This window comes from Nomia melanderi, chromosome 7, assembly GCF_051020985.1.
Source record: "Nomia melanderi isolate GNS246 chromosome 7, iyNomMela1, whole genome shotgun sequence".
Lineage (NCBI taxonomy): Eukaryota > Metazoa > Arthropoda > Insecta > Hymenoptera > Halictidae > Nomia > Nomia melanderi.
Genome location: NC_135005.1, coordinates 12246772 through 12264861, shown reverse-complemented (window position 1 = coordinate 12264861; position 18090 = coordinate 12246772). Strand labels below are relative to the sequence as shown.

The 18090-nt window shown below is 41.6% G+C and overlaps 2 protein-coding genes across 2 annotated transcripts in view; one reads left to right on the top strand and one right to left on the bottom strand.

Annotated features, from left to right (window-relative positions):
- LOC116430456 (retinoid-inducible serine carboxypeptidase) overlaps positions 1-18090 on the top strand; it is a 55513-nt gene that overhangs the window by 11163 nt on the left and 26260 nt on the right. The window lies entirely within an intron of this gene.
- Positions 8120-16408, bottom strand: LOC143174750 (uncharacterized). Its single transcript, XM_076369579.1, has 3 exons — positions 16240-16408; positions 11440-11501; positions 8120-11367 (listed from the first exon to the last, which is right to left on the bottom strand). The coding sequence occupies exons 1-3, from the start codon at positions 16252-16254 to the stop codon at positions 9765-9767; spliced, it is 1680 nt and encodes a 559-aa protein (XP_076225694.1). The 5' UTR covers positions 16255-16408; the 3' UTR covers positions 8120-9764.

Sequence of the window (18090 nt, the reverse complement as noted above, 5' to 3'; positions counted from 1 at the left end):
CGAAAGTGAAACTCGCGATGATGCTCCCTAGCGCCGGGTGAAATCTTCGATGCTTAATGTTCGATTAGATGTCACGGGACGTCCGCCTATTAAACTACGCCGATCTAGAAACTTCGATCGACGAGCGGATCCGAGCGGTCGAATCGAAACGAAACTTTGCGAGAGACTTTTTGGTAGAACTTTGGGGCAAGGGACTTTGAAAAAAGGGATTTTTGGGAAATAGACTTTTTAGTAGGTTTTATATAGAACTTTGGAACTTGAAAATTCTAGATCACTGGAGATTTATAGATCAAATTGTTTACTTTGGGATGAACGTTAACCGAAAGTGATTTTATTTTTAAAATTGTATCTGGTGTCTTTTTATTCAATCTAGAAATACTGTATGAAAGTTGGTTATTGATAAAATAGGAAACGAAGTAATTAATAAAACGAAACTGTTTGTGATGTTATTGTGGACGATACGTATTAATTATTGAATGTGGTAATTGTGTAGGATACATTAATGTCATTGATAATCTATGGAGATTGGATATGGTATATAAATTGAATGTAATTATTGATTATTATTGATTAATAATGAACATTGAGTTTAATAGTGTGATAACGTGATAATTAACGAGCTATGTTTCATAAATGAATTAGTAAAATTATTGTATGATATAATAGATGTTATAGTAATATGATTATAGCAGTACCTGTTGTAATAACGAATTCTAAATTGGGTTGAGAAATAATAGTGTAACAGGAGCCGGTTCATGATTTATGAATTCACGGTTTCTAATCGAAGTTCATTACCTGCACTGCGTGTAATAGTTGATTCATAATATCGACGCAAAAAATTGATAGCACGTGGATCATGAGAAACTGTATGATGTGGCGCGCAACCAGCCAGGCAAGATGCGTTCGATCCCAATTCGAAAGTGAAAATTGTTCCGATCCACGGCCAGCGATGCGCGTTATCTAGGTGAAATTACGTTTCTAATAGGCGGTGCACCGAGCCGTCATTATCCGACACATTGACCTGCATGTTCCATTCACGTTACAGATGATTCTATGTTACGTGCCATGCAGAAGCAAATAAACCGTTATTCGCTCACGTAATATTTCTCTGTCGATATCCATCGCGTATCCCGTTACACTGACTTCTATTCCATTGCGATCTGGATTTCAAAGGTGTCGCATGGAAAATTTCGAACTTTTACGCTGATTTCTTAATACTGGAAGTACAGTACTAGAAAATTTTCGAGCTCTGGAGCTTTGGAACTTTGGAAGTTTGGAAGTTTAGAGCTTTGAAACTTTGCAACTTTGAAACTTTGGAACTTTGAAACTTTGGAACTTTGAAACTCTGGAACTTTGGGACTTTAGAATTTTAGAGCTGTAGAATTTTGGAATTTTGGAACTTTGAAACTTTAGATCTTTCGAGTTTTGGAAATTTAGCACTTTGGAGCTTTGGAACTTTGAAACTTTGAAACTTTGGTACTTTGGAACTCTGGAACTTTGGAACTTTGGAACTTTAGAACTTTGGAGCTTTGAAACTTTAGAACATTGGAACTTTGAAACTTTAGATCTTTCGAGTTTTGGAAATTTAGAACTTTGGAGCTTTGGAACTTTGGAACTTTAGAACTTTGGAACTTTGGAACTTTGAAGCTTTGGAACATTGAGACCTTGAAGCTTTCAACCTATGAACGTTTAGATCTTTTGAGCACTAGAACTTTGAAACTTCGTAAGTTCCAATATCTTAGAATTCTGAAACTTTAGAACCTCGAAACTCTATGTGTACTGTTCGTGAGAACATTAGAGTCTTAGATGTAAATGGCAATCCTGACAAGGCATTTACAAAACCAGGTTTTCACCTCAGTGGCAAAGAAGAGATAATGAAAAGACGAATAAAGTCTTCAAGTACACGAGAGATTCACGGCATGGCAAAAAATAGATTGACAAAGGAAGAGCGTGAGCATGTGCTCGTCTTCATCGCGGCAAGTGATGTGAAAGTGGCCTTGCCGTGTTAAAGCGAATCATGTCACAGTACTTCTCTTTTTTCTTTACCTTCTCACCTTCTGCATAGCTTACAGAAATTGATCGACACGATTTAAAGAAAAAAAGAAGGAAAGAAATTGTGATCTTCAACTTTCGACGAAAGCATGCGAACAATTTCTGGTCACACCTTGCAACAACATTAAAAAAGATAAAACACAAATCATCGACATAACAAGTATGCAAAAAACAAGACTGTTGATTAATATTCAATAAATCGAACAGATCGGAACAGTTACACGAGAATGACGTTCACAACGATTACAAAAATTATATGTATTATTTAAAAATGTTATTTCAAACGAATTAATGAATGAATTAATAATAAATCAACACTTTTAACTCGACAGACGATCCCCGATATCCACTTGATTCGATGTAGAATTATAAAATTTCATATTTACTATTAAACTTTCTATAATACATTAATTCATAAAATATTCAAAATAAAATTAGGGTACATACCTGTAATCTCTCTTTACCTTATTTCTAAAACCGTTATCGATAGTTCATCGTTGACGATCGCCTATCACCGCGAATAAAAAGATGTCTTTCGTCTCCAAAGGATTAATAATATCGGACGATTGAAATTCTGAAACGGCATGGAGAATATCGTCTGGTCATGGTTCCGTTAATGATGTCTGTGGATTACAAGTTGCCGCGATTCACTTTCTATTGGGTAATACATGTGATCGTATATGTCCTAGCGGCGCGGCATACATAAAGCATGAACAACTTTCGATCATTCGACTCGCTACGAATAGGCCGAGGGTGCAAGGACACCTGATTCACGAAGCTATTAGTAATGGTAACATAACAATTAACATACAGTGAGTGCAATCAACAACTCAAATATACAAACGAGCCGTTCATTTTGCAATTAACAAGAAATAACGAATAAGATTGTAAATAATTTTCATAGATAACGAGGAGTTTCTCGTACGTTATATTTCCTCTTACCATATTCATTCTATTACGTACGCTGAATTTATTAAAAGGACACCTTTAACTTCTTACCCTACAGAATAAAGTCGTGTCAGACTCGTGACGAAAATCTCCAACTGAATTCGATGAATCTGAATGTTATTCGCTCTTTCTCGACATAAACGAGATATTACTTTCCCGTTAGCAATCGTCAATTTCTAGAATAAACGTAGATGGAGAAGAACCATGAAATTTGTTCTTGTTTTAATCAATTGTGAATGATAAAGTAGTTGTATCAGACGCAGTTGTGAAAGAAATCGTAGGACAAAGGGTTGAATCTAATTAGTATTAAGATACGCATATATTTATTAATTTCGCGTTGAAATTTTAAGTTTCGAAGTGAAGGATTTATTAGTTTAAGAAACGTGTTGCAAATTTTTAAGTATAGTAATTACAATTGTTTATAATCTAGCCTTGATCGAGTATGTACACAGTTATAGGTGTTCGCTACTTTTCTTCGTAGAAAACGTTATCGCCTCAAAAATTTACACATCTAATTAGAAGCTATTTAGCGGACGTTTACGAGCTTCTGATTACAGAGCCTGCCACCGCCATTTGTTCATAAATTCTCCGCTCGACCGTGGTGGTCCAAGCGTAATTCATTTTACTCGCTGGGTAATTAATTGATTCCTGTGATTAACGAGCGTTTACTGGTAAATTGGAAAATTGAGGGTACGGATTAATGGGAAAGTAGATAAATACCTATTATTATCAAAGATTCAAGACTTATTCAACGTTAACATCGTGTTTCTAATAAACTGTTGAATGAAGTTTAGCTGAGGGTTAGATTACTTTCTATGGGATCGACCGACCAGCTCAAAGTATTACAAGTAACAGTGAAACGAACATAATCGAACGAAAGAAACGTAAAATTACCATCGGTAATAGTTATTTCGTTAATTGAAAAGCAAGAAAGACAAGGAATTATAGATTGATATCGCATAGATCAATTTGATTCGTAGAGATCGAAATAACTATCGAATTAATGCTCTTACTAGGTTCTCAAGGAAACCGAGGAGCATCGCTCGTCCCTCGATCGCGCGAGTTCTGAGGCTGAAAAGCGCTCGTATCTAGAATATATATAGGAATCGGGCGGAACTTTCACTTTCCGGGGAGAACAGGCGAAGCTCGTTCCGCGGCGCCATTTATTTATTCAAATTTCACGGAAGTGCTCGTTAAGATGCAACGAGAATACAGCAGAAATGATAGAAATAAAAAAGAGAAGAAAACAGAAGAATTGAAAAATGAAAACCAAAGAATATAAAGAAACAAAGGAAAACAAAATACAAATGAAACGATAAGACCGTTCATTTGAAAATCGGTGCAAGTTCGTTTCATTCATTTGTGAAACATTGAAGCGTCATGTTTCTATTTTTAACTGTCTAAAAAAAAAAGTCCTGATAAGTCCACTTAATTTCTTTCATTTTGCATATTCCAGTAAATGTAAATTTAATGCAGAAATATTTCGTTCAGAATTGCCAACCGTAAATGATTATGCAGTTCCATTGAACGACGAAATTGCGATCGTCTGAAGCGAAGAAATCTTCGAGTATCAAAATTATGAATCGATTCTAAATGAAAACTTCGCGTTGAGGCAAATACGGTACATTAATTTCTCGCTTTCTGAATTGTTTTGATAAATACAGTTGCAACGCTTTCGAAATGAACGGTACGATATGCCAATGCAGTTAGCCAGGTGCAGTTCAGGCAAACAGGCCGCTGCTACCACCTGTGGGCGGACGGACGAAAGCGGATTTTCTTATCGCTCACGCTTTCCGTGGATTAAAGCTGCCGTGAGATCGTCCTGGAAGAAAGTAGGGGAAGCGATGCTCATTATTAAGGTCGGGGAAGACCGAGAAGCGCAGCTCCTCTTCGTGACCGACTTGCTCGACTTGCCTGGTCCTTTCGTGACCTTGATCCTTCCTGAGGATATTTAATTTAGTTCTTTTGTTATGGAAACAGGAATTGTTACTGGTGAATTTAACACGTTTGTAGATAGTAACAGTAACGTAATTGTTGGAAGTAATTAATACAAGTAAATATTACAAATAAATATTTCAAGTAATTAATACAACTCAAGATCCAGCTGTCGATGTGCTTCGCTGACTCCAATTTTAATGATTTTCAAATACGTTGCTGAGGACTTGGTTTTAAAACATTTTTTCCTGTATATATTGTCAACGCAAGACTTTAGTTTCTGAGATAACCGAGAAAAACTTTTGCTACTACCACACTGAGTTCTGTATTCATGAGCCAGTCTATGAGTTTTCCATAAAAGCTTCCTCTATTCAGAGAAAAGAGAGAGAAGAGACAGAGTGGACAGCTGAGAGTCTAGAAACGAGAAGATGGAAGGGCCCAGGAAGTGTGGGCAAGGCTAAATCGAAAGGGGGCCAGGCCTAAGGTGGGCGGGTTGGTGGGAGTAGCGGGTCGAATGGGATAAAAGCAAAAGAATTTGGGACAAGATTCAGTGGTCGAGAGGCGGGGCTAAATTCAGAGTAGGCGGGTCCCAACCGAGAAAGAGGCGGGGCAAACCGACTTAGGGCGGGGCGAAAAAGAATAGATGGCGATGCTGAATGGACCAGTGGACGGAGATAAACTGGGACGAACCGCATTTCACACAAGTAGGTCCCGCCCTTAATCGAGTTGAATCTCCTCCCTTCGCCCTCGCTATGACAGATCTCGGACTCCGCCCTTTTTCGGTTCGGCCACGCCCTCATCATTCGAGCACCTCTCCCGCTCGTAGTTTTAGACTCTCGGCTCTCCGTTCTGTCTCTTTCTCTTTCTCTCTCGATGGAGGAAACTTTTATCGACCACCGAGGGCTGAATAATGCAGTCCGCCTCCGAAACGGCGAGCGTGCGATTATATTGTATTTGTAGCCTACTCACGGACACGCTCATGAATAAAAATTCAGTGCAGTAGTAGCAAAAGTATTTCACGATTACCTCGGAAACTAAAGCCTTCCGTAGACAAAATATACTTGAAAATCATCAAAATCAGAGACAGTTAAGCACATGGTCAAGTTCATCTAGATGAATATAACGAATAAACATTTCAAGAAAGTAATATAAACAAATACTACAAGCAATAAATACAGGTAAATATTTCAAACAAGCAGTTCGCGAAGAAAGTACATATATTCTACGAAAGAGAAATGCACTTAATCATAATTTCATTTTAAATAAATTCCCAATTAACGGACCTATTAATCCTATTAAAGACCTTCGCCGCGGTCAAAGAAGCTATCATAAACGGATCAGAAAGCATCGCGTGGAAAGGCAACATACAACATTACACGGACAGTTGCTTTATAAGATACGAAATAAACCAATGAAATCGCGTGCAATCGTGAACGATCTAGAATAAAGATCAACATAAATTATTCTAACTGACTCTAAGAGCACATTCGCTTTTTCACACAATAGAAAAACAAATACGAGTAAACGCTGTTACAGTGTTACTCGCTTCCTGTTCAATAACTGTCGATATTGCGATTTTACAGAAATAAAACCCGTCGACAATGGGATATCCTCCCGAGGCGGAATTCCTGCGAGAACTTTCTTCTCGTTACATACACACGCTCCGTGATCGTGACTTCTCTTCCACGATCGATCTTCTTCCGCGCGAGGAAGTCCCCGACGCGTCTCCTCACGTCCGATACATTAATCAGTCTGGTTTCCGTCACGCGGACTTTCATTCTCGTTACTTTTCGATTACACGCACTATCGACGGGCTCTTTCATCGCTGTTTATTTCCGGTACGTCGATGCTTATGCAAACTGCAATCGACCCTCAGCTAATTTCTTCACGACTGCACCATGATCTTTCATTTTTATCGCAGAACCTTATGAGAATTTGAAACGTGATTTGTATATTAATATTGGGCAGCATACGAGTCACTTAGACCTCTCTCAGATCTCTAGAGACCTGGTGTTAATGAAACATCAAACTTGACTGTAAAAGGTTAATTGCAGACAAACCATGTTACAGTTAGGGCAATAATTATCGGTTGTTACTGATCTACGATTCAAATCAACGGCCACAATGAGCACTAATTGACGATTGCAAATTACAATTGTACAATGATCATTTCTCAAATTATAAATAACGATTGCAGCGACTTACAATCGAAAAAGTTCATCTTCTTTAATCTTCATTACTAGAACTAGCAGACAGGTCAAAATTACCTGATTTCTTCTTTCGCAATTATTGAAAGAACGTCAATGTTACTTTGAAGAATGATCAAAGCAGTTGATTAAATAATATATAAACTAAACTAAAAGTCCGATTTTTATAGTTTCCATAGAAAAAGTTGATTTAACAATTGTTCTAGTGTTAACCATTCCCCTTCTTCGTCAGCTTGATCTTCGCGCAAGCTGGCTCACTTGTAGTCCCACACATTTTTTCGTCCACAGGAGAAAGTAAAAGGTCACGAGTGCGAGTCCGCGACCCTGAAGACCCTGGGACGCGCAGGCCTTTTCCCTTGAGCCTCCTCTTATCCCTAGAAAGCATCTTCCCTGCTGTTGTCCGTAGAAAACGCCGCTTTCATCTGTCGCGAATTAATGGCTGGCCGAAGGCGACGCACGGATGCCTTCTCATTCGTTTATTGCGCCCCCGCGTCTCCGTGAGAACACGGGGAAGCGCTCATTATCACGCTTTTACCTGTGCCGTGTATAAACAGCAATCCGACTAGACAATAAAGCAAACGAATCGCTCATTCGTGCCATTAGCGTATGCTGCTACCAGACTTCTTATGAATAGTCAATTTAATATACTGTATTATCACTATTTCTGATATTTCTATAATTTTATATACTAACGATGATAATAGCAATAATAATTATATTATGGAGAATAATAATATTAATAACACTTATTATTACTAGAGTTCTGTTATCGTTAAATTTTCTTCTTTCTAATATCGACGTTGATATATTAGTAATAATTGTTATCATTAATGTTATATAATAATTACCGCTATTTTTATATTATATAATATAACAATTTGGACATTGATAAACAACAGCAGAACATCGCGTTCCAAGTGATCGCAATTACCAATGTCGATCGTTATTATTAATTAGGAGAATCGAGTGGACACGAGTAAAAAAAGAATAATATTTTATTACGACAACATACATAAACATCGTACAAAAATATCGATAGGCGTGTCTGTACCCCTGTGAACAACGGTTATTTACAAGTGGGTGGGAGGGCTAATTACACATTAATTAAATCCGTCGGGCCGCGAACAGATCGTCCGCAGCGCGGACGAGCGCGGCACCGGCGACAGGAGTCGCGCGTCGCGTCGCAGCGCTACAGCGAGCTACTTCCCGAAACGATAAAAAGGAAACGATCTCGCGGTTACTATTACCGTATTCGTGGGATCGCCGGGAGATCCGAGGAGAAAGAGGAACTCTCTCTTCGTCTTTGGCCCGTGCCACTTCCCAGACGTTTACTACCACGGACGCGTCTTCTCTCTGAGCTGATCTTCGGCAGAGTTCGGCGCAACGTCATCCGATCGCGTACTGCCAATGAGAATGACTAAAATGGAGATTTCGATTCGATTGGAAGTTATTCGTAATTAGTGGCTGAAAGCCGTTGGGGTCGCTGCAGTTTCACTGTACGTGGACAGCAATTGAAAATTATAATTATAATTTATATAAATATAATTTATAATTATATTTCTTATAATTATATAATTATAAATTATGAATTATAATATATATAATACACGATACTACAATTATATAATTATGAAAAATAATTTATATAAATATAATTTATAATTATAATTTATATAACTACTGTTGTACTTATATAATGTTATAATTATATAATTATTGTTATATTTATATAAAATATATGAGTATAATTGTATAACCGTGTGAATATTATATTCGTGATATAAGCATCGCTTGCAATCGAATCGACCCTTAAATTCGAATCATCGTCGGCAGTACGTAATTAGATTACGTTTCGACCGACTCTGCGAATCGGTCGTAGTTCGATGGCTTTCCCGTGGTAACCCATTGTGGGCTCCATAACGGAGAACACCGGCGCGAATTTCGGAATTCGCCGTCCGTTCCCCGGTGACGTGTACCATTGGAATAATTATAATGACCTTCGTTGGGAGACACTTTCGGGATCAGTGTGTCGGTCTGGTAAAATGTTGCTAGCGACTATAGGGATCTTGTGCTCTCTCGTGTCTCGCAAGAGATCTCGAAGTGAACCACGACAGTTTAAATATTCAATTCAACGTTCAAAAGATGTTGAGACTTCGAAGGCAATTCAACATTCAAGAAACCATTTGTTAAACTAAGCTACTCTACAACGGAAGCTACAGATCCTCACGAATGGCGAAGAAACTACTTGCGCGAGTCTATTTCATCATTCCCGTCTGCTAACCGTAAACGAAAACACCCCGGTTATGCGACGCAATTAGCTCCGCTGCTCTACAAACAGTAGCTATCCCCAATACTAAGTTCGTTTAACTGATCAACAACAAGGAAAACAATCGTTCTAATTCCACCGGCCTGTAGAGTCGATAAAATCTTAACAAAGTCCATCGTAAACGAATCATTCCCCGAAAACATCGATGGTTTTCACCTGTCTGCAGCCCAGGTAGGGTGGTTCGAAGGGGGCCCCATAGAAAGTCACTGTACTTGTTCCGCGGCCGGTACACCGAAAGGGGAAACGGACCAACCACGACTTTGGACCGGAGATCTTGATCTCCTGGGGAAAGGGCTTTACTTGTACCCATGGTGCTCGTCGTGGTGTTGCTCCGCGGGCACCCAAACTTTCTCCCACACGGGCTTCCATATCTTCTTCCAGGCAGGCACCTGCACCTCCTTCCAGACCGGCACCCACTTGCTCTTCCACTCGTCCTTCCACACCTGCTTCTTCTGCGTGACCCAGATCTGCTTCTTCTCGGGCACCCAGACCTGCACCGACTCCTCCTTCCAGACCAGCTTCTTGTCCGCCACCCAGACCTGCTTCTTCTCGGTCTTCCAGACCTGCTTCCACTCGGTCTTCCACTCGAGCTTCTTGTCGCTCACCCAGACCTGCTTCTTCTCCGTCCGCCAGACCTTCTTCCACACAGGCTTCCAGACCAGCTTCTTCTTCCACAGGTCGTGGCTGGTGTACTGCCAGCCGTGCTGATCCTTGCCGACGTACTGCTCACCTGGGATGCCGATCTTCACCCATTCCGGCACCCACACCTTCTTCCAGTCCGGGACCTGGACCTCTTTCCAAGCTGGCACCTGGATCTCCTTCCACACCGGCTTCTGGATCTTCTTCCAAGCCGGCACCTGAACCTCCTTCCAAGCCGGCACCTGGACCTCCTTCCACACCGGCTTCTGGACCTTCTTCCACACCGGGACCTTCACTTCCTTCCACGCAGGCACCTGGACCTCTTTCCACACGGGGACCTGCACCTTCTTCCATTCCTGCTTCCAGGCTAGCTTCTGCTCCGACTTCCAGACCTGCTTCCACTCCGCCTTCCACGTGAGCTTCTTCTCGAACCTGCCTTGCGGCTGCGGCGGGCCGTAAGACTGAGCCGGAGGACCGTAAGATTGAGCCGGGGGGCCGTAAGATTGCGATGGGGGGCCGTAGGAGGACGACAATCCTCCGCCGCCGTGGTCTCCGCCAAAGGAGCCGGATCCTGCGCCATGGTGATCACCTCCGAACGAGTCAGATCCTCCGCCGTGGTCGCCACCGAAGGATCCTGCGCCATGGTGATCACCTCCGAACGAGCCAGATCCTCCACCGTGATCGCCACCGAAGGAGCCGCCACCGTAGGAGCCTTGATCGCCACCGAACGATCCATGGTCGCCACCGCCGCCTCCATGGCCGCCGTGATCGCCGCCGAACGATCCTCCGCTGCTGTAGCCAGAGTCACCACCGAAGGATCCGTGGCCTGATGGCGCGCCGTACGAAGAGGACGGAGCTGACGGAGCTCCGTAGGAGGGCGACGGGGCTGACGGTGCTCCGTATGAAGACGACGGAGCCGATGGTGCTCCGTAGGAAGACGACGGAGCCGATGGCGCTCCGTAGGAAGATGATGGCGCAACTGGTGCACCGTAGGAGGACGATGGCGCGACTGGTGCTCCGTAAGATGACGATGGTCCAGCTGGTGCACCATAAGATGACGATGGCGCGCCGTAAGAGGACGAAGGCGCAGCCGGCGCACCGTAGGAGGAGGACGGGGCCGACGGAGCGCCGTACGAGGAAGATGGCGGCGGAGGCGCGCCGTAGGAGCCCGACGGCGGACTATAAGAGCTTCCTAGGTTTGGTACTCCGTAAGAGGTCGCTGGCGGGCCATATTGGCTCGGCGGAGGACTCAACGGTGCTCTGCAATTGGAGAGTTTCGTTTTATTTCGCTCCTGGTATTGTAGGTCCCAGGATTTTCTGTAGGATACTCACTCTTTTTTCGTCCTTATAGGATCTCCGAGGGCGGAGACGAAAAGGAGGCAACCCAGTATTAGCTGAAAAGGTCATAGGACATGTTACCAGTGCAAGTGGAGTAGTATAAAGTACCATGTTTGAGATAGGGGTCATCTTTGTTCGGAGTTGGAACCTTTCCGCGTTGAAACGCGAGAATAGTACTTCATTGGTAAATAGGATAATTTGCTTTGTCAGCGAGTAGAGTTTAAAAGTGGATAATGAATTTAATTGTGATAGAACTATGTTAGAAATTCGATTGTCTAGAATCTTCCTAGATAAAAGGGTTCAGTTACTCTTTTTTAGATCGAAAATAAAGAAAATTAAAACTAAATCAGAGGATTGATCAATTGTCGCCCTAACGACAATAGTCTCTAAAGAAAGAGTTTAGTTACTTTTTCTAGATCGAAACAAGGAAAATTAAAACTAAATCTGAGGATTGATCATTTGTCATCTTAACGACCATAGTCTCTAAAGAAAGAGTTTAGTTACTCTCTTTAGATCGAAAACAAAGAAAATTAAAACTAAATCAGAGGATTGATCAATTGTCACACTAACGACAATAGTCTCTAAACAAAGAGTTTAGTTACTTTTTTAATATCGAAACCAAGGAAAGCTGAACATAAATCAGAGGATTGATCAATTGTCACCCTAACGACAATAGTCCCGAATACGGGTTTAATCCGATGCCGGTTGCCGGAAGAGAACACGGTGTTCAGCCAGCCAGAAATGCAAATGAGCCGATCATGGCACGCTGGTCATGTAGGTTCTGTAATTACCTAGTAACACAGTACCGGCCAGGAATTCCGTGTACACCGCGATACGATCTCCCGTGTTTTAATCGACGCGGTAGCTTCATACACGAGCATTATAGTAATAATTGATACCCGATTTCGATCTACGGCCCGGCCCGCGGCCTTCACCCGTTATCCAACCTGCCTGCCGCCGCGGCTGCGACTGCGAACTTGTACATTAAATGAACTATGCTTCGCGTGTGCCTCTCCAATTACGGAGATCCAGAGATTGTTCTCCGACAAACCTTGACAAACAAAGATCCCAGATTGCGCGGGAAGGTCGAGTGCAGCATCGGCGAGTCTAACTTTCGATTCCCGAGCTCACCTTTGCTTCTGACTTTTCTTTTCGCTGGAGTTTGATTTTCTATTAAAGTTTCAATAGAATTTCTCAATCTTGAGAATATCTGTGCATTAGCTAGCCGCAACACGTCGACTATCGTGAAATTTTCAGTGTTTCGTGTATTGCTCCTTTCTTCGCAGCAAAGATAGAAACGAGCAATTATTAATTACCTGAATTATTAATATTTAATTATTAGAATTTTAACGTTACATTGTTATCTAGCTACTCGTGTTATTAAATGTAACTTAGTTATATATTATTCTTCTTTGTATAGTAATTGTTAATCAATTTAGGTCACTACCATAGTCAACGTGTTAATTAGGCTATCGGAGTAATAACAGATAAATTAGTAAACAAAGTAAACGGAACACAATGAAATCAGTAATAAGTAAGAAGGTGAGACTCGACAAGCAAGAGCTGTTATTGACACAATTCCGGTGTAATTGGAGAAAAGCGAGATGAAGAGAGATAAGAAGAAACGAAGAACAGTATAAGTGAAAGTGAAGACGAAGGAACGATCGAAGATGGTTACAAGAATAAAAGAGATGTAGAATGAACGATGTACTTCAACTTCTGGGCAACGATTCTCCAAAATGTCGGGAAACGGAAGTGAAGATAGAAAACGAAGAAGGCAAGTTGAAATGAAGGTCTCCGAGAGCCAGTCGGCCACTTTTTCCCATCCGACACCTTTCCGCCTGTTTCTGCCGGTTTACGAGCGCGTCTCTCAAAAATGAAAGTGTCCAACACGCGGACCGACGGACAGACGTAAAACGTCTCCGTGAATCGGGTCGACAGCGATCCCTCTTCTCTTCCTTTCGTGAGAAGAGACGTCGATCGTGAAGCCCGAAGCGTTCGTTAATGCAACTGCAACTGCCTGGAATGCCGAAATTCAATTGTTCAACTCTGACAGTGAAAAGCGAGGAACCCTGTGGCTGAAAGTGAAATTGACCGAAGGAAAATGCGAAAGTTCGGACGTTCTTGCACGATAGCTTGGATGATTGTTAAGTTAGTAATTAAGAAGTGCGTTGTGCACTTTGGTTGTCGTTGCGATTAACTGTGAACAAGCAAATATTATATATTTCATGTATAATGATGTATAGTCATTCATTAAATTCAATTGCTGAACTTAACACGTTGGATGCCATGGAGGTCACCGGTGACTTCAATCAAATCGAATTACTGTAATTCATTCAATTAAACGATGATTATTTGAAAACTTTTCTACGTTATAAGTAATACCACTTAATGCACAGGTATTCAACAATTCAAGCCTACAATAATAATTACATTATTTTGATTCTCTATATTTGTCTCGGCAAAATCATGCAGCACTCGATGCATTGACTACTTCAAGAATGGCATATAACAATTTCATGTAAAAATTCGAATCGTAAACGAATCTTCTAACGGCCACGTGTCTACAAAGATCAGGAAATGAAACGCTCTCTCTAAAAATTCCAGAATGGACACTTTTCTTCTTCCCTCGCATAGAATGAACGTGTCATTCATCGGTCGGTAAATCACGGCGAGAGATACGACGAAGAAAAAAAGCAGAGGCAAACTTTTTGTCGAACGAAATTAGCATACGAACGCCTCGAACGTTGACCGTGAAAAATACCGTTCTCGGAGCCGCGCGAAAGTGGGCCTCTCAGTTTCGTTCGTTCTTTTTCCTCCTATTTCGGTTAATTTGAATGTCGGCGAGTCCGCCGGGCATTCCTCCGCCGACAGGTTGGCTGCCGGCGGACCAGGTGTCAAGATCAAGGACCGAACATAGATGGAAACGACGGTACGAGGCCGTACGAGCCTCGTTATACGCTTGTCGAGCTCTATCGTCGTTGCCCATCTAACGTGCCGGAACGAGGCAGCGCAGTTTAGACAGCTAGGATCCGCGAATGATCGAGGATCGATAGAAAGTCGATCCCAGGGACATTATTTTAAACAGGTAAAAGTGTGACGAGATAGAAGGCTGGACTCGTTAGGTGGTTTTTGCACAATGGAGACGTTCGCGAATGAATATTCTTGCAGCGAACGATACTAGACATTGTAAATATTAAATTAAGAAGGACACGTTGTAAAAATTAATTTGTATAGTCTATACGGTGTTTATAGTCTACAATGAATATGAAATTTTATGGTCCCACTGGAAGATCAAGTGGAGTTTCATCTTCGTTATTGGTATCAACGGTTTCAGGAGGTGAGAAGAAACGATGCTGCACGAAAGTGTGTATCTCTTTAGACCATCTTTATAGGCTATAAATGCGCAAATGTTTACGGTCTGGTAATTATGAGGCACGTCGTTGAATAAGTTGAGAACTATGAGACTTCATTTCAACTGTTGAATAGTTTTAATGAGTATTCTTACGACCGAAGAGAGTTTCGTGTTAGAGCGTTTGGGAATTCTGAGAAGCAGATTGTTGGATTTCGAGTTTGTTTCCGGATATTTCGATGCTTTCGATATTCTGCTTGGTAATATGAATTCTGTGTAGAGGAGAATTTTGAAAATTTCGTGGTAATGTTGCTCGATTCGAAGGAATGCGAGCTTGAGAGAGATATGATGCAGAAACTCCGCGGTTACGTCGCTCGAGGAGGACAAATGAGTTTGCAGAATCATCGGTATAGTTTCACGAAGCATGATTATTCGAAGCAGGAGCACACTGCTCGACTTTCCATTCTATACTAGCCGGTTGCAACGGGAATACCTTGTTAAGTAGCTGGAGCTAGAAAACCTGCAACGAAACTCATTTCCTGAGCAATAAAAACTATCGATCGGACGAGACGAGTATTATTTCAGGAAGTTAGTGGTCGCCTAATATAGTCTGTTTACTTCAGGCGAATAATACATACGTAATTAGTTAACAGGCAGGTCTTGACACTTTCATAGGAAGACTCTGGATGAACCGGACTGAAGTCAACTTCACGAGATTCGAGAAAAGATCAAGAGATTCTCGCAACAAAAAGGAATTGCAACTCCCAAAGTAACAATAATCCCACGTATGCTAGTTTCCTATGATCAAGATACAACAAAGTACCCCGTCGAGCCTAAAATCTGCACAAACGATCACTCGAAAGAGAAAAATCAAGAAATCCGCATCAGCTAACAAGCGACCTAATTCCTCGTCACAAGATTCAAGACTAACTCAAAATAGCAAGATCGTTAAAATCACCAGCCCCAGGAAATGCAAAGAACAAAAGAAACCTGCATCGGCCAGCGAAGGGATCGTACAAGATCAAGAGATAGTAACTTCAACGACCCACGCGACAACTCATTAACCCCTTGTCACAAGATGATAAGCTAACAGCAAGATTATCAGAGTCACATCGGTCCCAGCAGACACAAAGGAGAAGAGGAAGAAAGCTACATCGCGCAGCGAAGCGATCGTACAAAAACAGGGAAGAACGAAGAATAACTTAAATAGTCCAAGCAACTGTTCAACTCCCATAGAATCATCAGCTAGCTCGGCAGCAAGATTATCGAAGTCACACCGGTCCCTGATCACTGGGCCCGAGGGACGCGAAGGAAAACCGACGGTCAGCACAACAATTCACCAGATAAGCACTACGGATCACGTGTTCGTTGCTCAATGAGATCTGAGTTGAATGGGAGCCCCTATCTCACGGGGGTTGAAAACGCTCTCTCTGCACACTGACCAGGCTGGGCCGCATCTTCTGGCTGGTTCAAGGGTTGTCGGTCACCGGACGAGACGAGAAGAGTAACGGCAGGTGCCGCCGCCTTTCCTGACTTTTTTTCCACGGGCTGTCACGGGGTTTGTCACTTCTCTGACGAATTCCCCGTGGCCAACGGAGCCTTTTATAGCGAATGGCTCCACCGTCTAAGCGGCCTAGTCGCCCTAAGCGCGGCCGGGGCATTCATTTCGTGGGGGGGCACCATGAGGAGGCATCGCGACGCTATATGGGGGTCCGAGCCTCGTCTCCGCATCCCGGGAGCTAACTTCTCTGGTGGGGAACGCGTCGTCTCGCCGTTTGAGCAGGTGTTAGTCGGGGCGCACGTGTGTGCACGCCGCGGACCCCCCTTTTGCGACGGCCGCACTTGCATGGAACGATTCGAGATTGGTAACTTGTAGCTTAACACATTGTACGCGGAAAAGTACGATTAAATAAATACTTGTGTAACTTCATTGACATTTCGGATAAAAGTAGACGCTTGACTCCTTTTGCGTATGATTGAAAGTATTTCTAGTTGCGATGGAAACTCTCGAATGTTGAATAATAAATAAGTGAATTGAATGAAACTGATATGAGTTGAAACGAACAAAATGTGTGATACGTACGTTGGTAGCGCAAAAAGACTTTTCGTGTTAATCGATTTTCATTGATTTTCACCCTTTGCACTTGATTGATTTTCAATGGCGCTGGACGCAAACTTGTATTTGTTTTTAGGGGATGAACTGAAGTAATTTACAGCGAATTCAACGTTTTGTATTTATTTTATTTCTTATAAGATTGAATTTTTATCATCTTTTTGAAGTGTGGTGCTTTTTTGAAGAATTTCCAAGGTTCTATGAGAAATTTGGGCAAAAAGTTAATAGTAATTGTACTGTGTAACGGTCAGATCGGAATGAAATTTGATTTGAGATCGTTTTCTTTTGTTTGTTTGATTTTACGTTGGTTAATGCAGCGTCTGATTGGTCGGATTTTCTGGTTTTGTCTTTTTGAACAATTTGTCGTCTGGCTTGTTTACCTTTGGTCAGTTAGTATTTCATTAGTTCATCGTTTTGAAAGGGGAGAATTGAATGTATAAATAAATAAAAGGTTTTCCTTGTCCGACAGTGTTCTTGGGAGTGGTGGGAACTTTCCTTTTCCAATGATTAGGAAAAGATTGGTTTATGTAATTCGAGAGGAGAAGACGGAGATCATGTGATTGTCTGTCGATGGGTAATTGGTGGGTAGCGTACGCTTCCGTTTGTACAACGGATAATTAGAGAGAATCGTTGTTCAACCTCGACACCGCGGAAAAATTTGAATTAGATTTGAGTTTGGATTGTAGCTCGTATACACATAAAACGATTCAAAGAACAGTCGCATTTAAATAAAAATTGACTCCCTAATGAAAATAAATATTCTAATAACTACAAACTAAACAAAACCAATTCCTTTGCGAAAATTCTGTTGCAATGATATTAACACGATTCTAACAAGCAGCAATGAAATAAAGTAACCTTAACACTGTCTTCACCAAGAAGCAATTTAATCAAATCTATTACACTACTTTCATATTTAAAATGATTATATTAGAAAATTCTAAGGAAATCGAACCAAGGAAAATATTCATATTTTAAATACTTAAATTTAGAAATTAATCTTGTTAAAATCTTCTACCTTTTGCTAGCTTAGCTAAAGATATCGTTAGATATGCAACAGTCTACGCAGATAGTCCAGTGGAGAGAAGAAAGATCGTATGCGAACTAATTATCTAAGAGAATGCACGATTGTCAGTAAAATTAAGGAGATACGAGGCCAAGTCATGTCCTCTGATGGCTC

Excerpts from the sequence above, each read along its gene's own strand:
- LOC143174750 (XM_076369579.1), bottom strand. Across the intron at positions 11,368-11,439 it reads CCTATAAGGACGAAAAAAGA|AGCACCGTTGAGTCCTCCGC; the intron begins GTGAGTATCCTA and ends CTCCAATTGCAG.